Source organism: Rhinopithecus roxellana, chromosome 9 (assembly GCF_007565055.1).
Source record: "Rhinopithecus roxellana isolate Shanxi Qingling chromosome 9, ASM756505v1, whole genome shotgun sequence".
Taxonomy (NCBI): domain Eukaryota; kingdom Metazoa; phylum Chordata; class Mammalia; order Primates; family Cercopithecidae; genus Rhinopithecus; species Rhinopithecus roxellana.
Window position 1 is genome coordinate 112,440,758 of NC_044557.1, and position 19,349 is coordinate 112,460,106.

At 35.4% G+C, this 19,349-nt stretch overlaps 1 protein-coding gene across 3 annotated transcripts in view; it reads right to left on the bottom strand.

Moving 5' to 3' along the window:
* The window catches only part of KCTD9 (potassium channel tetramerization domain containing 9), a 30,185-nt gene that overhangs the window by 6,158 nt on the left and 4,678 nt on the right, over nt 1–19,349 (bottom strand). For all 3 annotated transcript variants that reach the window (XR_004059269.1, XM_010378149.2, XM_030937790.1), the window contains exons 2-9: nt 11,975–12,096; nt 10,123–10,166; nt 6,407–6,503; nt 5,739–5,797; nt 5,406–5,534; nt 2,695–2,762; nt 2,514–2,609; nt 1,639–1,788 (exon numbers count right to left, since the gene is read on the bottom strand). Coding sequence is in view for 2 of the 3 variants with exons in the window: in XM_010378149.2 (XP_010376451.1) it covers nt 1,639–1,788; nt 2,514–2,609; nt 2,695–2,762; nt 5,406–5,534; nt 5,739–5,797; nt 6,407–6,503; nt 10,123–10,166; nt 11,975–12,096 (765 nt within the window). In the remaining variant the exon portion in view is untranslated. The remainder of the gene's footprint in view (nt 1–1,638; nt 1,789–2,513; nt 2,610–2,694; nt 2,763–5,405; nt 5,535–5,738; nt 5,798–6,406; nt 6,504–10,122; nt 10,167–11,974; nt 12,097–19,349) is intronic.

Consider the following 19,349-nt stretch of genomic DNA (forward strand, 5'->3'; position numbering starts at 1 on the left):
TTGGGAGAGTCAGAACTATGATGTCTCTATCTCTATTTTTATAAACACACCTATGCATGACAATGAAATAGTCAAAATGTATGGGTAAGGAAGGCATACACTTGTTAGGGGTATGGATTTTCTTATTACTATGGGAATCTTAATGTTTTAAGTGAAATTATTGATATTCTAAGATGCTACTACTGCCTTCAAGTCAGAGGTCAGAACACGAATGCCAGCATTTAAAGGCATTATTTAGCTACAAAACACTAACACGATGCTTTTTGGGTCTTTCTGCACCAACCATGGCTAAACATTATCAACCCTGAACAGGCACATCACAATGCATAATGCAAGGCAGAGAGTAAAATGTAGAAAATACATGTTTTAAGGCTTTCTTGTTTTGTTTTGCTTGAGACAAAGCCTCACTCCGTCACCCAGAATGGAGTGCAGTGGTGCTATCTCAGCTCACTGCAACCTCTTGCTTCCCAAGTTCAGGTGATTCTCGTGCCTCAGCCTCCTGAGTAGCTTGGATTACAGGCATGCACCACCATGCCTGGCTAATTTTTGCATTTTTAGTAGAGATGGGTTTTCACCACGTTGGCTAGGCTGGTCTTGACCTCAAGTGATCTACCTTCCTCTGCCTCCCAAAGTGCTCGGTTTACAGGCTTGACCTAGACCCACTTCACCCAGTCAAGAGTTTTAAATCATGTTCATTTATCTCAATGAGTTTTTGACAAACTTTTTTTTTAGTGCTTAACACAAACAAAGATGCCTCTCGACATTCCACTATTTAAAGACTAGGTCCTTCAAACTTTTTTTTGATGTTAGTCTTTTTCCTGTTTTGTTACTAACCTGACCCTTCACGATAAGACAGAATAAGAACAGCGAAAGTAACTAAAATGCATATTTGGTAGATTTTGTTGCTAGCTCTGATACACGCCTTCATGGAGAAATAAGCTGCAGCTAATGAGTAAAACCCAAATTACAATAATTCAATAAATGACTACCAAAAGCAAGATGGTATTAATTCAAAAGACATACAGACATGGACCTTGGTGGTAAGGAACTTAAAAGTTGTTAAAAATTAATAGATTTCATTGTTGGTCTGCATCTACCCTCTAACTTCAAATAAACACAGGTAACTGTTATAAATACATACATATACATACATATAAATATACACATATATAGAGAGAGAGGGAAAAAGCCCCTGAGATGTTAACTTCCACAAACTGATGCATACCATATTTATTTCAAAATATCTATCAAACAATTCTTGAGCAATAACATTTTCCCATTCCAGAAATGAGGTTGAACAGATTTCAAGGTTCCTTTCAGTTTTACCTTTATAATTTGCTGAAAATACGAGTACTGATAAAGTACAGTATATTGAGGAGATCAGGAACTAATTCCAAGATTTAATTTCTTTTTAGTTACTAAACCTTTCAGGTCTATATTTAATAAAGGATATCAAACCTGTGAAACCAAATTCATTTCACTTTCAGACCCTTTAGTCTTACATCAACATAATAAATTATCTGTTTTCAAGTAAAAGCTCCCATAAAAGACAGTTATAATTCCTGTCTCAAAGGCTCTTTGAGACTGTTCAATAGACTAAACATTTAATTTTCTCTTGTAGCCTAAAATGACACTTACGTCAAGAACTGATCCAGAAAGATCAGCTCGTTCAAGATTTGCACAGCAAAGATTTGCATGTGCAAGATTGCAGCGGCTTAAATTGGCCATTTTGAAGTTAATGTATCGAAGGTCCAAACGAGAAAGATCAGCACCACTGAAGTTCAAACCCTGAAATAAAAAAGCACAAATTGTCACCATAATTAAATCGTCTGTTTGTATTACATTTAATTACTATAGCTAACCACCAAGTTTTTTTTTAGAAGCAATTGGAAGTTCAGTTACTTGGAGTTTATTACAAAACATGATCAAAATGGACTTAGATACATGAAAGAAGTGTCCTTAAATAGGTTCCTCATAAAAGAAACTCTATCAACATATACATTAGAATATAGCCTGGCTATAATTCATTTATGTGTAGAAGTTTCTAAAGAGTTATCCCTGTTAGTCCTATACCTGCTAATAAGTATTTAAACCTAATTAAATTTATATTATTTTATTAATTCAATAATTCAAAACATTTATCAGGCAAAAATGAATACTGTGGTCTTTAAAATCTGAAATGCTACAGTACACATAAGTAAAGTACCTGCCACTGATCGGACCATATATTGCAAATGTACAAATACTGACTTTTAAAAAACTGCTGCAATTTCCATGCATTATTCATAAACTGCTGCATGAGGTATAATTAGACAATTTAAAAAGGCTATTATTGCATCTCTTTTTGGTTAACCATTTCAGAACTAAATCAATGCTATGACCCATAATTAAATTAGATCTTGCATATAAAAGAAAAATAAAGCAAAATAACCCCAAAACACTAGAACAATGTAAAATTTTATTTTGCTGATAGAAATAATTCATGTAATTCATGTAAAATTCATGTTAATTACCTGGCATCGCAGTTCTGACTTGGTTGGAGTTGCTAGCAAAAATCGGACAAATTCCTTTCGGGATATTGGTGAATGATCCTCCGGTGGTTGAGAATTCTTGAAAAAGATATAAAGAAATTAGTGGAGTCTTTTGGGAGATAGCTACTATATATAACAGTGGCTAATATAAAAACAGGCTTACCTTTATTGCCACTTCTAGGTGTTCAATCAATGAGTCAATACCAAAAAACCTTGCTTCTTCTAACACACCTATCAGAACAAAAATGATTCTGAAACAACTAATTTAGTGAATGTATTACAGTCATTTTAAATTTAGTAAAATACCATTAGTTCACATAATCTTAACATTTAATTGACTTTTTAAGTGGAGCAGATCTGAACAGGTTTGCCACAAGTATCTTTTACATATTGAATCAGAAAATGATGGAAATGAATAAAAGTTTAAAAAGTACACAAAAGTGTAATTCAGAAATCTTTCTTATAGGAGAATAAATTTTAAAAATATTGGTAAATACTAAAAGAGGTTTCATTTATCATTTACTCTAACTTGGTAAAAAACAATGTACATCCTTTACATGACTTGGTATGTTTACTTATTCTAATCTGTTAATAAACATCATCAGAATGTGTGGGAATACATTTGGGTTCCATTATCTTTCAAATGAGAAGACCTCAATCAGTTGGCTGTTGACTTGGTAAAAAACTACTTAGAACTCTGGAATTACAAAGAAAGTATCAGACATAATCCCGCCCTTCAAACACAAGCTAATAAGGCTAAGTAGACATAGAAAACCACAAGCTGTTATTTGGGAAGAATAATACAATCTTTTCTGTGAAAACCAAACTCTGTGGTCGATAATACAATTGTAAAACAAAGGTCATCCAAGGTACAGCATCCGGCTACCACTCTGGCATACAGGGTCCACATTTCCCCTTCAAGGGGCATCCAAAGATTATGCCATTCTGGTCGGATATATATCCCTGGTGGAAACCCAACACATTATAAAAGAGGTTCTTGCGGGCCACACTGTCAATTTGCCAAGATCTGAGTAAAGCAGAACTCTTAGGGAATACAGCCAGGATACGTTTCTAATTCTAGGTTTAGAATTAAATCTTTAAAACATCCAGAGAAGCCTTAGAAATACAAAAGACAGGCTGGGCACGGTGGCTCAACACCTGTAATCCCAGCACTTTTGGAGACTGAGGCAGGTGGATCACTTGAGGTCAGGAGTTTGAGACCGGCCTGGCCAACACATGGTGAAAGCCTGTCTCTACCAAAAAAAAAAAAAAAAAATACAAATATTATCTGGGCATTGTGGTGTGTGCCTATAATCCCAGCTACTCGGGAAGCTGAGGCAGGAGAATCACTTGAACCCAGAAGACACAGTTTGCAGTGAGCAGAGATCACGTCATTGCACTCCAGCTTGGGTAACAGAGTGAGACTCTGTCTCAAAAAAAAAAAAAAAAAAAAAAAAAAATCTGGATTTGAATCCCAGCTCTGCCACTCACTACTTTTTGGTGTTAGTGAAATTACTGTAGATTGTTTTAAAGCATATAATTACTCGGGCAATCTGTAAGCAATATAAAGAGTTTGGATGGAAACTGTACTAATTAAAAATAATGCTTTATAAAATGAATCCAGCAGAGAGCTCTGCTTTTTGAACACTTGCACAAATAAAAGAAATGGTTGAGAAACATGAAAAAGAAAAAACTAGCAAATCTTGGTAATAGCTTGGTTTGCAGATATGTGACAGAGCATAGATAAATATATTTCTGATGTTATTTTCTAGGCAAGTAGGATACAAAATGCTATCAATAATCTGAAGAAAAATTAAAATGGGAGAAATAGAAAGCAACAACAATTTAGTTACAAAGTTACAGAACTAGCTAAAAGGGTCAAATAATGTATTTTTTTATTTTTTATTTTTTGCAATAGGTACATGTTAAAGGGAATATAAAGTTTGTTATAGCAACACTAGAAGTTAGTGGGTGTTTCGTATTTCACTACAGAAACTGTAAGCTAGCAGTCCTCAGGCTGATTCTGATGTGTTCAGCATGTAATGTTTTCAAAATAAAAACATGTCACATAAAATTTTAGATACCCAGGTTTCTTCAAAAACCAAGGTTCTGGCACTCTATGTCTATCCACATTGCACATGGCAATGATCTGCTGAAGCTGGCAGGCATGTGACCTCAAGATCGCCAACTGCCTACCACTCCTGAAGTACTAACATCACATCAACTTCAGTCACTTAGAGGCCTATTAGCATCCAAATGTGCAACCAGTGTTTTATAAGGGCTTTTGTCTACATCACCTCCATTAACCTTCACAAAAATCTTGTGATGTAGATAGGGTCGAGAGTGCTTTTAATACTCATTTTTCCAATATGACTCAGAGAAATTTTCCCCAAGTTAGTCCCCCTAAGTTAGCAAATTGTAGAATCAAATCTCTAACTGAGAATTATGATTGCAAGGCATGATTTGCCCTCTTGACCACTCTAGTTCTCACATAACGTGGAGAATATCCAGAACTTGGAGCCAAGTTACATTCAGAATTCAATTTTTAAAAAAGGAAACAACAAAATCGTTTAAAGTCACTTGTCATATAGAATCTATATCAGTTTAGAATATAAAGTTGATGTGTATGGTTTAGATATTTACCTATATGTACAAAGACTACCTACCTGAAGGACCACCTGTTCGTGCCTAAATTTATTTCTACACCTATATACACTCACATACATGAGAAAACATCTAGTTTAAAAAATAGAAAAAAAAATATACTTTTACTTCATGGAAATATACTGTCACTGAGTGAAACAAAGTTAAAATCTTAAACTTACAAAAATGTGAGTAGTTACATAATTATATTGAAAGTCTACATAAACTCACCCAATAAATTAATGCCATCATTTACAATGAGCTGTCCATGACGCAAGTAGTTCAAAATGGGTTCAAAGTACTCAGGACTTCGGTCAATTAAGAAAGCTCCTCTATGATCTTGCTTATTTCCCCAGACACCTGTGTTACCATTATAATAAAGAAAGTACCCCATAAACAAAAAATAAAGTCAGAAATGTATGAGGAAAAAATTGCTTAATATATCAGTAAGTTTTTACTCTTAAAAACTGACATAATTAGTAAGTACAGAAAGTCGGGAGTTATAAAGTCAGCACAGATACAAAACAGGTAAGATGAAATGTGAAACCAACGTATTACACTCACCTTTGTCCTTAAACATGTGGGCCAGCATACTGTCAGGTTCTTTATTCACTAAAGTGCTCCTAAGAATTCAGGGAAAAAAATTGATTTCTCCATTTGTCTTTATAAACAAACATATTTAAGTCAAGAGTATACTCGATCCCAGCTGCTCTCTCAAAAAGATGCATGCTACAACCTGGTAGGAGTAACGCTGGGAAACAAAAACGTGCAGTAAGTTGCCATTTATCAGATCCCTTCTAATCGGGTACTTCCTTTGATTTAAACATTGTTTTAGTTTCCTTTGCTTTAAACACTTCTCTGTCTATCCTGTTAGCAAACTATTACATAATAATATTCTTGATCTTCCAAACTTAGATTTTTCTGCCCTTTAATAAAAGCAGTTGTAGCCTCTACAAATTTCAGTAGTTAATTTTTACTTATATCATGTGTCTATTACTCAATATCTAAAAAGCATGTTCTAAAACACTGAAGTGATGCCTTTTATGCTTTCTCAGGAATGAACCATGTTTTTACTTTTTTCTACAGAAAAACTTATAAAAAATGGTTTCAGATCACACAGTGTAAGCAGCATTTGAGTATCTTTTTAGGGATTCAGCAAATTGAAGAACAAATGACACAGAGTGCTCCTTTTGCATTCTCTTTCTCTCTAACACACATACACACACACCTACCGTGTAGTTGTAAAGTACCGCCCTCCAACATTTAATGTCAGCCAGTCTGTATGGAATCCTAACAATCCCTCAGGAGGCTTAGAATCTGTCTGAGGATCTAGAGATGACATGTAGAAAATAACACAAATATTAAGATTGGGGATTCTGGGAAGACGGTAATGGCATAATTTTTAAAACTGAATACACACATAATAAAAGCATACCAGAGCTACTAGGACAGCAATACCCAAACCCACAGACTGCATCTAAAACAACACTAGGTGATAAGGTAGTCCCACCAATACCAACAGCTATAAGAGCAGCATGCTTTCAGCGCCTGTGAAAGAAAAAGCAGAGAGATGCAACAGGGTATATGATGAACCCATGAATGTCAAAGCCATCCACAGATACTGACTTCATTGCTTAATAAGTCCAGCTGAGAACAACAGACTGAGATCACCCCAAAAGTGGGTGATGCAAGTACTTTGCAGTAAGATCTGATAGGGCTGAAAATAAACTCTCAAAACCAAATGGTCAAAACTCCCTTCTACGGACAAAGCCCCACACTGATAACATGCTGAGAAAATAATCCAAGCTGAATGCAACAAAGACAACAGAGACTAAAAAAAAAAAGGACTCCAGACGAAAGTTAAGAGGTCTAATAGACCAGAATATATCAGAAAATGAGTTCTGTATGTTTTTAACACTTCACAAAAACAACAGAAAAGGGAACTCTAGAGCCATGAAATTAGAAAAACTGTCCTGTCAGCCCTCTTTTCAAGTTAAGAAAAACTAACTTCACATAAAAATGAGCAATACAAAAGGATTGATCAAATGTAATATGAAAGTGTTAAAATAATAATAATGTCCTTGTAGATAATGAAAACATGCCAGAAATACCCACAAAAGATTAAAATTATAATCTAATATTCCAAAACATGCTAAAATAAGTTTATAGAAGGTATAAAATAACAATATAAACCAGGATTTACAAATTCAGAAATGAGTAGCAAGAACTCCCAAGAGAATTAGAAATAAAAGAAAAACGATTTTTAAAATAAAGACTAAAGCAAAAGAAATACAACAGTGATTAAACACAATAGACAGTGACTTAAGGGAAAGAAAAGGTAAAAAAGAGAATAGCTTGAAAAATTAAAAAGAAACGGCCACACATGGTGGCTCATAACTGTAATCCTTTGCGAGGCCAAGGCAAGTGGATTGCTTGAGCTCAGGAGTTTGAGACCAGCCTGGGCAACAGGGCAAAACCCCAAAACCCCATCTCTACAAAAAAATACAAAAAAATTATCCGAGCATGGTGGCACACATCTGCAGTCCCAGCTACTGGATGGGGGCTGAGGCAGGAGAATCACTTGAACCCAGGAAGTGAAGCTACAGTGAGCCAAGATCACACCACTGCACTATAGCCTAAGTGACGAAGTGAGGCCCTGTCTCAAAAAAATGAATAAAATACAAAGAAAGGAAAAGAAAGTTTCAAATGTAAAAGACAAGTGTAAAAGATCCACCATACATACAATAGAGTCCTGAAAGAAGGAAATCAAATCAAAGTGAACAAAATAAAAATGTAAACTTCAAGAAAACTGTACTGTAATTTTAAAATACATACGCTTGAAACTATATATTGAAAGGATCCATCACATACTGAGAAAACCAGTCCAGAACAACTCAGAACACCAAAAATATTCTACTAAAATTACTGTACTTTAAAGAAAGAGAAATATCCTTTGGGTGATCTATGAAAAATAATCACATAAGAAAGATCAGATTTTTTGAGACCAACACCTCAAGCCAGAATAAAATGCAGTAACATATTTAAGATATTCAAAGAAATATGATGTGAACCAAGGATTTTTCAATAGCTTCACTGAGGTATAATTAACATAGAACAAATTACACATACTAAAGTTTATAATAAGCGTTGACACATAATTTTATACCAAAATCATATAAAGATGGTGGATGGCAACGGCATCTTGCCACTGGAAGATGTCAGAGACTATTGTTCTCATAGTTTCTTGGAGAGAAATCTATCTCTCCAACTTGAGAACAAGTTTCAGATAACCACTGGGAACATAACAAAAGGATGGAGGTAACTGTACGCTTGAAGAAGCAAAACTAAATGAGAGTATAAAGGGAGACAGTATAGTATACAATGGCTGTATGTTCTGACAATGCAGAAACAATAAAATTATTTTTAAGTAAGGGGAGAAAGGATTTAGCATATGAAAAACATTTAACTATTTTTAGTAATTATATTGGTACTGAAAGTATTGGGTTTGTAACGATGACATTTTTAGATGTGCTCTGTATGGGGTATAGTAAATGAGTAATTATGTGACATTATAATTCTATTAGTCCCTGTGTCCCTGAAAGTCAGTATTATTGATATAGAAAAAGGAGACACAGATGTAAGAACAGAAGAGGAAAAGTAAAAACCTTATAATCCTTAATATAAACTTTAAGTATTAGTATGAACCCATGAGTTATTTCATCTATCCATATTTTGTTATATATGATATATAAACTTTATATCCTATAACATATATACAAATTTTATCTCTACCTATATGTTTTCAATTCTGTCCACCAAAAGGCATAGCAACAATGATGAACCCAATAGCAAAGAGCCTCCCTAGCACCCAGATTTGTCTTGGAAAGACACCTCCCACTCAAAAAAATCAAGGCTTGTTGGAAAAATGTTGATCCAGGTCTGAGACAGGAAAAGGCTTTAAGATGAACACCTGTTATTCCAGATAACAAGAAAGCTATAAAATCCAACAGGGCTTGTTAAAAACACCTGAAAAGATTTCCAGTGGCCCAAAACTAAGACAATCTGAACATCAATAAATGCAGAAGATGAAAATATACCAAATATTTTTAAATCCATCAGTTAACAATTTAAAAAAAAAACCTTAATTGATCATTTTTTATTGTGTTTGTATGCAGTGGACCAATTAAGTGATCATTGCCTGCCAATCACTGTTAGGCCAATGGATAAAAGAAGATGAGGAAAAGTTCTTACAGTTTTAAGGTAAAGACAGACAGACAAGAGTATGCACTTACTTCTAAGTTGACAATTGCCTGTGCATCAATCTTGAGAACTACTTCCACTCACCAAATGCAATTAGTATGATGCTTTAAAAAATACTTAAATATTCAGAGTGTTGACTGTATGAATCTAAATAAATCAAATACTTTATCTTACTTTTGGCCTTTTCTTTTGAGATATACAACTATAAGCTTTCTTCCAAATCAAAGGGTAGTGTGTGTGCACACCCGTGTTTGTGGTTGATACCAAGTTATTTTTTGACTGATCTGATCACTGTGAAATACTGTCAAACACTACTTATGCAAGCAATATTTACTCACAAATATGTAATACAACATGTAGAAAATTTTTGACATTTACTATCAAAGAAAAAATTTTGAAACAATTGTTTCTAAAATCAAAACTACCTTACTATGTTATAGTTAATGAATATGTACACCTCGAAAGCATTTTAAAGGCATGTAAAAGATGAAGCATCCATAATAAACTACGATCATATAGTAAAAAATTTAACACATAGACCCAATGTAGAATCAAAAAGTGTGAAGATCTGAATTATAGCCGTAAGATCATTTTTGATGTTTAAGCTTAATAGCCCCATTTAAAGTAATTGCCATTCCATCTTTTTTTTTTTTTTTGGCAGATAAAATTGGCTTTTAAAGTCACTTACCAATAAATGGCTCTCCTTCACAAACAAACAAAACATCGTCATCCCTGGGGAAATCAAAATTTAAAAAGCCACCATCAAAATCTAAAAATCACATTAATTATCTGTTGCTTATAGGAACTATTCCTTAGAATTATGTAGACAATATGTTTTGCTATCAATCTAGACTGCAAAGAAGCTAAGTTTCCAATGCTTTGTTTAGCTCCCTGAACTTAACTGTCTTTGAATTTAAATTCAAAAATAAGATATTGCACATGAAAGTACTTTTATTTCAAAAGGGAAACCCCCCTACACAAATTATGTGAGTTCAGCTTTCTTATCAACTGAGAATGAATAATTATGCTCAAAGGATAGATTAAAGCCACAGCTAACTCCTCTTTTCTTCTTTACATTTTTTTATCCCTAAATCATTAGCTGTTGTGTGCTTTGGAGATGAAATAAACTGTCATATTAAATCTAGGAAAAATATAGCTGGAAGTAACTCTGCTGTCAGTGTTTACCCACTACAGATCCACCATACACCCAAATGTAAATGGTTGCACATAACCCACAGTTCTAGAAAATCAGTGTACATCCTCGTCCTCAACCCATTACACCAGATACTGTATTGTGAACCCAAAACGAATAAGCAGACATTTTATAGCTCAGAAGGCTTCAGTTATAACCTTCCATTGTAGAAGTTTTTATTTCCTATAGGACATCACAGGACACATTAAATTTTTCTAAGAAGCAGAGTTTGTGCTTGTTAAGGAGAAAGTTAGGTTGATGAGGATCATCATCCAACAATGTGACTCAGTTTTCCTTAGAAACTGAAAGAAGCTGGGATATTGAATATTATATATTGAAAAACTCAGAAATTATCCTAATTTATTTGGATTTAAAATGTAGTATATAGTATTTCCTACTTGTTCGCCATGCCAATTTACTTTTTTCAGATTAGTATAACTGTTTTTTTTTTTTTCATTAACAAAACCCAACTAGCTGTATGACCTGAGTGAATCCTCAGCTTCACAGATAATTCGTTTCCTCATCTGTAAAATGAAGGGTCTAGAACTGATTAACTGCAAAGGCAGTATCATATTGAAAGGTCATTTTGATCTGGATTTATACAGAGACTTTGTATATTATTGTAAGTTAAAGCATCATTATCTTCACATCATTGATAAAAAAAACTCATGCTTTGCCAATCAAATGGTATAACTGAGGCAAAGCAATTATAACATAACTGGCATAGTCAATACTTAATTTGTGTTCCCTTTACCATCTTCTTTGTTAAGTATCTTCCTGCTCCAAAATTCTCTGACCTCATGAAGATGAAGTAAGGTGAACTACACACTTGTTTTAAAGAGATGAATCTGCCTGGGATATTTAAAGAACAAACAAATAAGTCTTTAATTATGGTGGATCACTGGTGATATCTCCACTTAGAATTATATCATATTTATAAAGTTTTCACAAAATCTGGCCTTTGTAATATTTATAAAATGCAAAGCATTTCTTAGGAAATGATTAACAAGCAGGTGCATATAAAAGTGAAGAGATAAATTAGATTTCTAATGTTAAAAACTGCATGTCTTATTAGATCCTTCTCTAGTACCACAAAGAAGAAATTCCTCATAGCCATATATGAACTATGCAGAAAGACTATCAGTATACTCAAATGTATACTAAGGGTTTTCTAGCTGATCAATACAGCTTAAGCCCAAATGATTTAAATTCCAAAGACCAAATTCTAGGTAATCACTTGCCAAAATCCTGTATTCTTAAGAGTGATTAAACTACTGCTTAAGGGAAACAGCACAGCACCAAGAAGTTGAGGCACACTGTTGACAGCTTATAAAAAGGTGAAGGTTACCTGATCAAAGCAATATCATCAATCAGTCCACCTTTCCCATTATATACACTGGTGGCTTTTATGCCGAGTTTACTGCTGGCCACAGAAAGCAAATCAGATAAAGTTCCATATACAGCAACCACCTGTAAATACACCAGATTAATATGAACAACTTATTTAATAAATGTTATCCCAACAAGTTACAAACCATCACAGTAAAACAGGGCTAAAAAGAGTATCATATAAAAGGAGACTTCAAGAGGTTCTTAACAGTGCCCCCTTTTCTTCTATGACTCATTTATTCACTTGGTGCCTAAAATTGTCGAATCCTAAACTAGAACATAAGAAATCATCTCTGACCAAAACAATCTACAATCCTAAGGTGTGTTCAATAGCGCTCCAGTTGTGAAGTAAGATAGACCTACACTTCAATCTAGAGTCTGACATTTTCTAGCTGTCAACTTGAGTCAACCTATTGATGCTTCTGTTGCTTTAACTAAAAATGAAGAAAATAGTAGCACCTACTTCAGAAGATTATTACGAGTTCATGCGTAAGAGCTTAGTGAAGAGACTGAGACCTAGTAAGTCCCTATTATGCTGTCCTTTTATTATTTATTTATTTGAATGGTACACCCTTAAAATAGGAGTCCACTAGTGCTGTTTATTATATCATTATCTACATCAACTACCATAGAAAACATAACTTCCTACCTCATTTATTTAATTTTTCATTAACTAAGCCAGATTTTAGCATCTAATATTAAGAATAGAGCAAACAGCCAGGTGACAATGAATTGATCTGTCCTGCTGTGAATCCAGCATTCTGATATATGTGTAAGACACATGCAACTGTTTAAGCACGGGGGCTGACAATCTCTACATGTAAGTGAATTTTGTGCCCTGGTCCTAACTGTAACTGTGGGTTCCCAGCAGCTGAGTTGTACAGTTGCACCATTATCAGTTATGACCTCTGAAAGTTAGGAATAAAATGTAGGAGAGGGTCGGGCGCAGTGGTTCATGCCTGTAATCCCAGCACTTTGTGAGGCTGAGACGGGCAGAGCACTTAAGGCCTGGAGTTTGACCAGCCAGACCAAAATGGAGAAACCCTGTCTTTACTAAAATACAAAAATCAGTCAGGTGTGGTGGCACATGCCTGTAGCTACTCCAGAGGCTGAGGCATGAGAATTGCTTGAACCCGGGAGGCAGAGGTTGCAGTGAGCCAAGGTTGCACCACTGCACTCCAGCCTGTGTGACTGAGCAAGCCTCTGTCTCCCCCACAAAAAAAAGAAAAAGAAGTACGTGAAGAGCTAAACACGAAGTACAATCAGCTAGCTCATGGACGTCCCAAGATCATTATGTCAAGATGCCATATGAAGTGAGCACTAAGGCTGGTCCTCTGTCCACCAGTGACTGGAATACAGTGGAGAGTTTCTAGTTAAATAAATAAAGTAAATGAAGGCCATAGAAAAAGCTGCTTGATAACAAAGAGTGTGCAGTTTTTCAAAAGCAGAGTACTCAGATTCCAACTTTTTTCTCTTGGATCAGAAGAATGAAAGAGAGAGGAGTGCTGGGGCATTTTGGAAAGTGTTGAAGGCGAGAAAAATATAAACGGAACCAAGTGCATTATTAAAAATACTGCATAACCCAAGTGTCTATAAGCAGGTAATTGTATAAATATGGTATAGACATACAACTGAATATTATTCAGCAATAAGAAACAATGAGGTACAGTGGCTGATGCCTGTAATCCCAGCACTTTGAGAGGCTGAGACAGGTGGATCGCTTGAGTCCAGGATTTTGAGACCTGCCTGGCCAACATGGTGAAACATGGTCTTTACAAAAAAAAATACAAAAAGTAGCAAAGATGGTGGCACATCCCTGTAGTCTCAGCTGCTTGGGAGGCCAAGGTGGGAGGATGACCTGAGCCTGCCAAGTCAAGGCTGCAGTGAGCCAAGATCACACCACTGTACTCCAGCCTGGACATGATGGGACGGAAAAGAAAAAAGGAAAAAAGAAAGGAAAGGAAAAAGAAACGAAAAGGGAAAAGGAAAGGAAAGGAAAGAAAAGGAAATGAAAGGAAGGGAGAAGAGAAGAGACATGAATTCTGACACGTTACAACATGGATGAACCTTTGTGACAGTATGCTAAATGAAGTAAGCCAATAAGAAAAGGATAAATATTCTAAGATACCACTCACATGAAAGTACCCAAAACAGGCAAATTCATACAGATAGAAAGCAGAATAAAGGTTACCAAGGCATAGATGGGAATGCAGAGTTATTTCTTAATGGGTACAATTTCTGTTTGGGATGATGACCAAGTACTGGAAATAAACAGTGGTGATGGTTACACACATTGCGAATGTAAACAATGTCAATGAATTACACATTTAAAAAATGGTTAAAATAATAAATTTTGTCCTATCTTTCATCACAATAAAAAAATAATGCAAAGCACTAGGCGCAGTGTCCTACACACGGCAGGCTTGCCACAAATAATTAAAGCCTGAGTAAAATACGTCCCCCATATTTCCTATGATTGTTCACCTCTGCAACACAGTGAGGAATTCTGTAATTGCATCATACACATTCCTGGGAAAAAGGTAAGAGAAATATAGTACCTAGGGCATTGCACATGGCAAAGCTGGGGTTGTGTTAAGGCAAAGAGCATGAAGAGAGTAAAGACAGAGAAGAGAGAAGCAAACATGCAAAGGAGCAAGAGATTGACCAAAGCAGATGCAAAACAACCTCTGCAGTCAGAAGGTGCTGAGAGGAGAGTAAGAAGTACCTCTTTCCCAATTCAATGTTCTTGGCATAGTTGCCATTATACAAATCATTTTCTAAATCTTTCGTTTCCCCTTTATTTACCTCTGGCCCTTGTATCTCAGTATGGCTTTCTTTTGCCTGATATCCCCTCCTTGCCCTAACACCAACATTCTTCCTCAGTATCTCTTCCACTGCTCTCTCATCCATACCATAAAACAGATGCAAGTTGAATGCACCTGCCTGTATTATCCTTCTGTGATTAACATAATATTATAGCTTAAGATCTTATATGACTTATTGAAAATACACTAACTTGAATTGTTGTCTACTTCCACAGGATTGACTTGGTTTTTCTGTGGGTCAGCTGTCTTCCGATGAAAATAAAGGCCACCTGTCATGTTTTAAAGCTGTGCTGTCCAATGTGGAAGCCACGAGCTTCATGAGTCTGTTTAAATTTTAATTTATTAAAATTAAAAGTTAAAATGCAGTTCCGTCACACTAGCCACATTTCAAGTGCTCAACTGCCACACTGGCTAGTGGTTCCCATATTGAATAGCACAGATTTCCATCATCTCAGTAGTTCTATCAGACAGTGCCATTCTAAAGAGCAGAATAAAATGAAGAAGAAGGAAAAAAAAACACTATTTTAATTCTATTAGGCTTTCCCATGACATAGGAACCCAAAGTAACAAATTGATGAAATACAACTCAAGACCTGTTTGTTGTTTTATTCAGAGGGTTAGGATGTTGCCATCTTCCATTTCTTCCCTACTGAAGTTAAATGTGACCAGATGAGAGAAAAAAAACCACACATACTGTTTGGCAAGGACTATTCTCAAGGCAATCAAAGTACAATAGGTGTCTCCTTGAAGGCTGTAAAACTACTAAAGGATCACAGTCTAGGTATAAACTGAATTCAACTTTTATTTTATTGCCACTTAAATCAATCTTAATAAAGTATCAAAAACAATTTACCATATCACTAAGTATTTTCTAATCTGGCTGTCTGCCTGGATCCTAAAGGTCCAGTAAAAAAATTAATTTGCAAAAACTTGTTATGAATTCTGTGAACAGAGGTGACTAATTACCCCTTGGTAAAGCTGATAAGCAGTACTAAAGAAGTACATCCCTGAGTTGTTCTACTAATAACCGCCATAGGTTCAAATTGAAGGATCCACCTAGCTAAATGGTACATTACCTGGCTTATAGCAGGTCTTTGATAAATATTTCTTGAATGTTGAGTGTTGAACTAGGACATGCCTTTTTTGTGTGACAATCAGTCATATTCATTTAAGTCTCTTACACTGTCATTAGGGTAAAAAAATACACAGTATAAATGCAATTCTAAAGCAATCTGGGCACAGTGGCTCACACCTGTAATGCTGGCACTTTTTGGAAGGCCAAGGTAGTAGGATCACCTGAGGTGAGGAGTTCAAGACCAGCCTGGCCAACATAGTAAAACCGCGCCACCACACCAAGCTAATTTTTACATTTTTAGTAGAGACAGGGTTTCACCATGTTGGCCAGGAGGATGTCGATCTCTTGACCTCGTGATCCACCCACCTCAGCCTCTCAAAGTGCTGGGATTACAGGCGCGAGCCACCACATCCAGCTGAGTTTTTTGTTTTATTTTGTTTGTTTTCCAAATTTGTTACAACGAACCTTTATTACTTTTGTAATAAGGGGGGAAAGTTTTAATTTATTTTAAGGTCTCCATAGCTCCACATACTAGTTTTACAAATAAAATTATTTTAACAGTTTGTAATCAGGCAGTTAACAATTTCCTTTAAGTGAAATAACCAAAGGGTAGTCAATCAGAGAAAACAGAATCAAAATTAGTACAAAGAATTTAATAGTTCTAGAAATTTGAAAATTTCCCTTAATTTGGGCCAATATACTTGTTTTCACTTGGAGGGCTATTCTTGACATTTGTTTTCCAACTAGTCATTCGAGCATACTAACAATACCAAACAAATAAAAAGGAGTTATATTATAATACTAATATTCAAACATTCAAAATCTCTGTATTTTAAACTAATTAGAAACCAGATTTTAAAATATGTATCAACATAAATTTGTCATACATATAGAAAAGATGATTAAGTTAGATTGGCACATGTATTCTTTACATAACAACTCTGTTGAGAAAGAGAAACGATAAAAATCTTGTATATCATGGACATAAGCTCCACTGAGTATATACTAAGTTTGTTGTTGTCCTCATACTGAGCCAAAGAAATCATAAAATGACAGTGCTTACAAAGATCATTTGCTTTCTATGTGTTGTCTCCACCATGTGGGCCTGATGTTTCCATGTCACTGTGATTATCTACTTTAATAACTTAGGCCCTAAGAACAGAAGCATTTTACAGAGTAAATTGAGAAGCATGTCTATTAAAGTTCATGATGACTGTATTATGCTACTGTTCAGAGTCAATTCTTTTTCAATTTCAAATCCCATGATAAGTGAAAGCTGTCTATAAGTTGGAAAGTAAAAGGACACCATGCCTAGTAGGATTGGCTAGTTTTAATTTGCCTTTAAATACAATTTTCAAATTGTAATCTATATTATTTAAATTTAAAAATTAAAACCTATACATGTACATAAAATATTTTTTCTTCTTTACCCACAATATTTATTACGTAATACACAAGGAATACTTGTTGAATTTATGCAGGCTGATTTACCCAACAAAATCACCAATCACAATTAATAGCTAAATGTAGAACTCAATTTTCTCTACCTATACTTTTAGTCAAACACATTTTAAATATTTACATGAGCTGATTCTTTAAAAGGTGAGATAATTAACTCTAAGATGAAAAAAGAAAATATTTAAAATGGAAAATGTTGACAATACCAAGTGCTGGAGTAGTTGTAGACCAATGGGGAAGGTTTATGCAATGCTGGTGGGAATATAAATTACTGCAATGACTTTGAAAAAAATCTGGCATTATTTTACAAAACTGAATATTTATATAACTTAACACCCAATAATTACAACTACGTGTCTATACCTTAGAGTGGTGGTTCTCACATGTGTGATCCTGTCACCTAGAGCATCTGAACCACATTTCACCTGCAAATTAAAAATGCACATTCCTACCCCACCCTAGACCTGCTGAATATTAACCTTTGGGGATGAAGTCTAGCGGTTTTCTCAGATCCTCCTCCTCCTTCAAGTGACTCTGATGCATGCTAAAGTTTGAGAACTACTTCCCTAGAAAAATGCTTGCTGCTGTGCACCAGGATACATATATAGAAATATTCATGACAGCACTGTTAATTTAACAACAAAATATAAAGAAAATAACCTAATGTCCACTGACAGTATTTGTATAGCATGTACTTTAATAAAGCAGTAAAAATGAATAAATCATCACTATGTCAGATATTATGGTTGGAACAGAATTATACTGAATGAAAAACGCAAGGACTGGCCTGGCATCGTGGCTTATGCCTGTAGTCCCAGCACCTTGGGAGACTGAGGACGGAGGACTGCTTGAGGCCAGGAGTTTGAGACCAGCCTGGGCAATAGAGAAGACGCTGTCTCCACAAAAAACTATATACAATATAATATCAATTTGAGATACAGTATGTCCCGAAGCTGATTTTTTAAAAATGGCTAGGCGCAGTGGCTCACGCCTGTAATCCCAATACTTTGGGTGGCCGAGGAAGGCAGATCAGGAGGTCAGCCGAGACCAGCCTGACCAACATGGTGAAACCCCGTCTCTACTAAAAATAGAAAAATTAGCCGTGAGTGCTGGCAAGCTCCTGTAATTCCAGCTACTCAGGAGGCTGAGGCAGGAGAATCACTTGAACCCAGGCCGTCACAGGTTGCAGTGAGCCAACATCGCGCCACTGCACTCTAGCCTGGGCAACAGTGCGAGACCCTGTCTTAAAAAAAAAAAAAAAGGTAATTTAGTTATGCATATATATGTGACAAAACTACTGATTTAAAAACACACACAGCAAAGAGAAAAACAAAACAGAGGTACAGGAAAGTGGATGAGCACATTATGTTATTGATAACATGCTACTTCTTGGGTTGTCTGGCAGACTTACAGATATTTGCTATATTATGTTCCTTTTAATTTTTATGTACATTCTTTATTATATTCTTTACTATGTATCAAATATATTAAGAAAAGTTCAAGCTTAAAAAGTGGGCTCTCACTAGGTTCTTATTAATGTTTGGACTTCAGAGGCAGAGGTTCACATAAAATTTTCACCTTCCTCCAACTCTAACAACGTCATGGATTCGAACCAGGATACTTACTACCAACAACACATTTCTTTTTCATTCTTTGTTGTTGTTGTTGTTGTTTTAGAGATGGGATCTCGCTCTGCTGCCCAGGCTCGTCTTGAACTTCTGAACTCAAGCAATTCTCCCACCTCAGCCTCTCAAAGTGCTGGGATTACAGGCATGAGTCATTGTGCCGGCCCCCAACAACATGTTTTTGACCTAATACCAAAACCTGAAGAAAAGTTATTTCTTGGACCAAGAATGAAAACACGGTACAGAATGAAAGTATTTCCTACCCTGTTTGCCATGTTTGGCATGATGCCACATACTCAGAAGGCATTTACTAAGTGTTCACTGAATGAATGAATGAATCCGTATACAAAA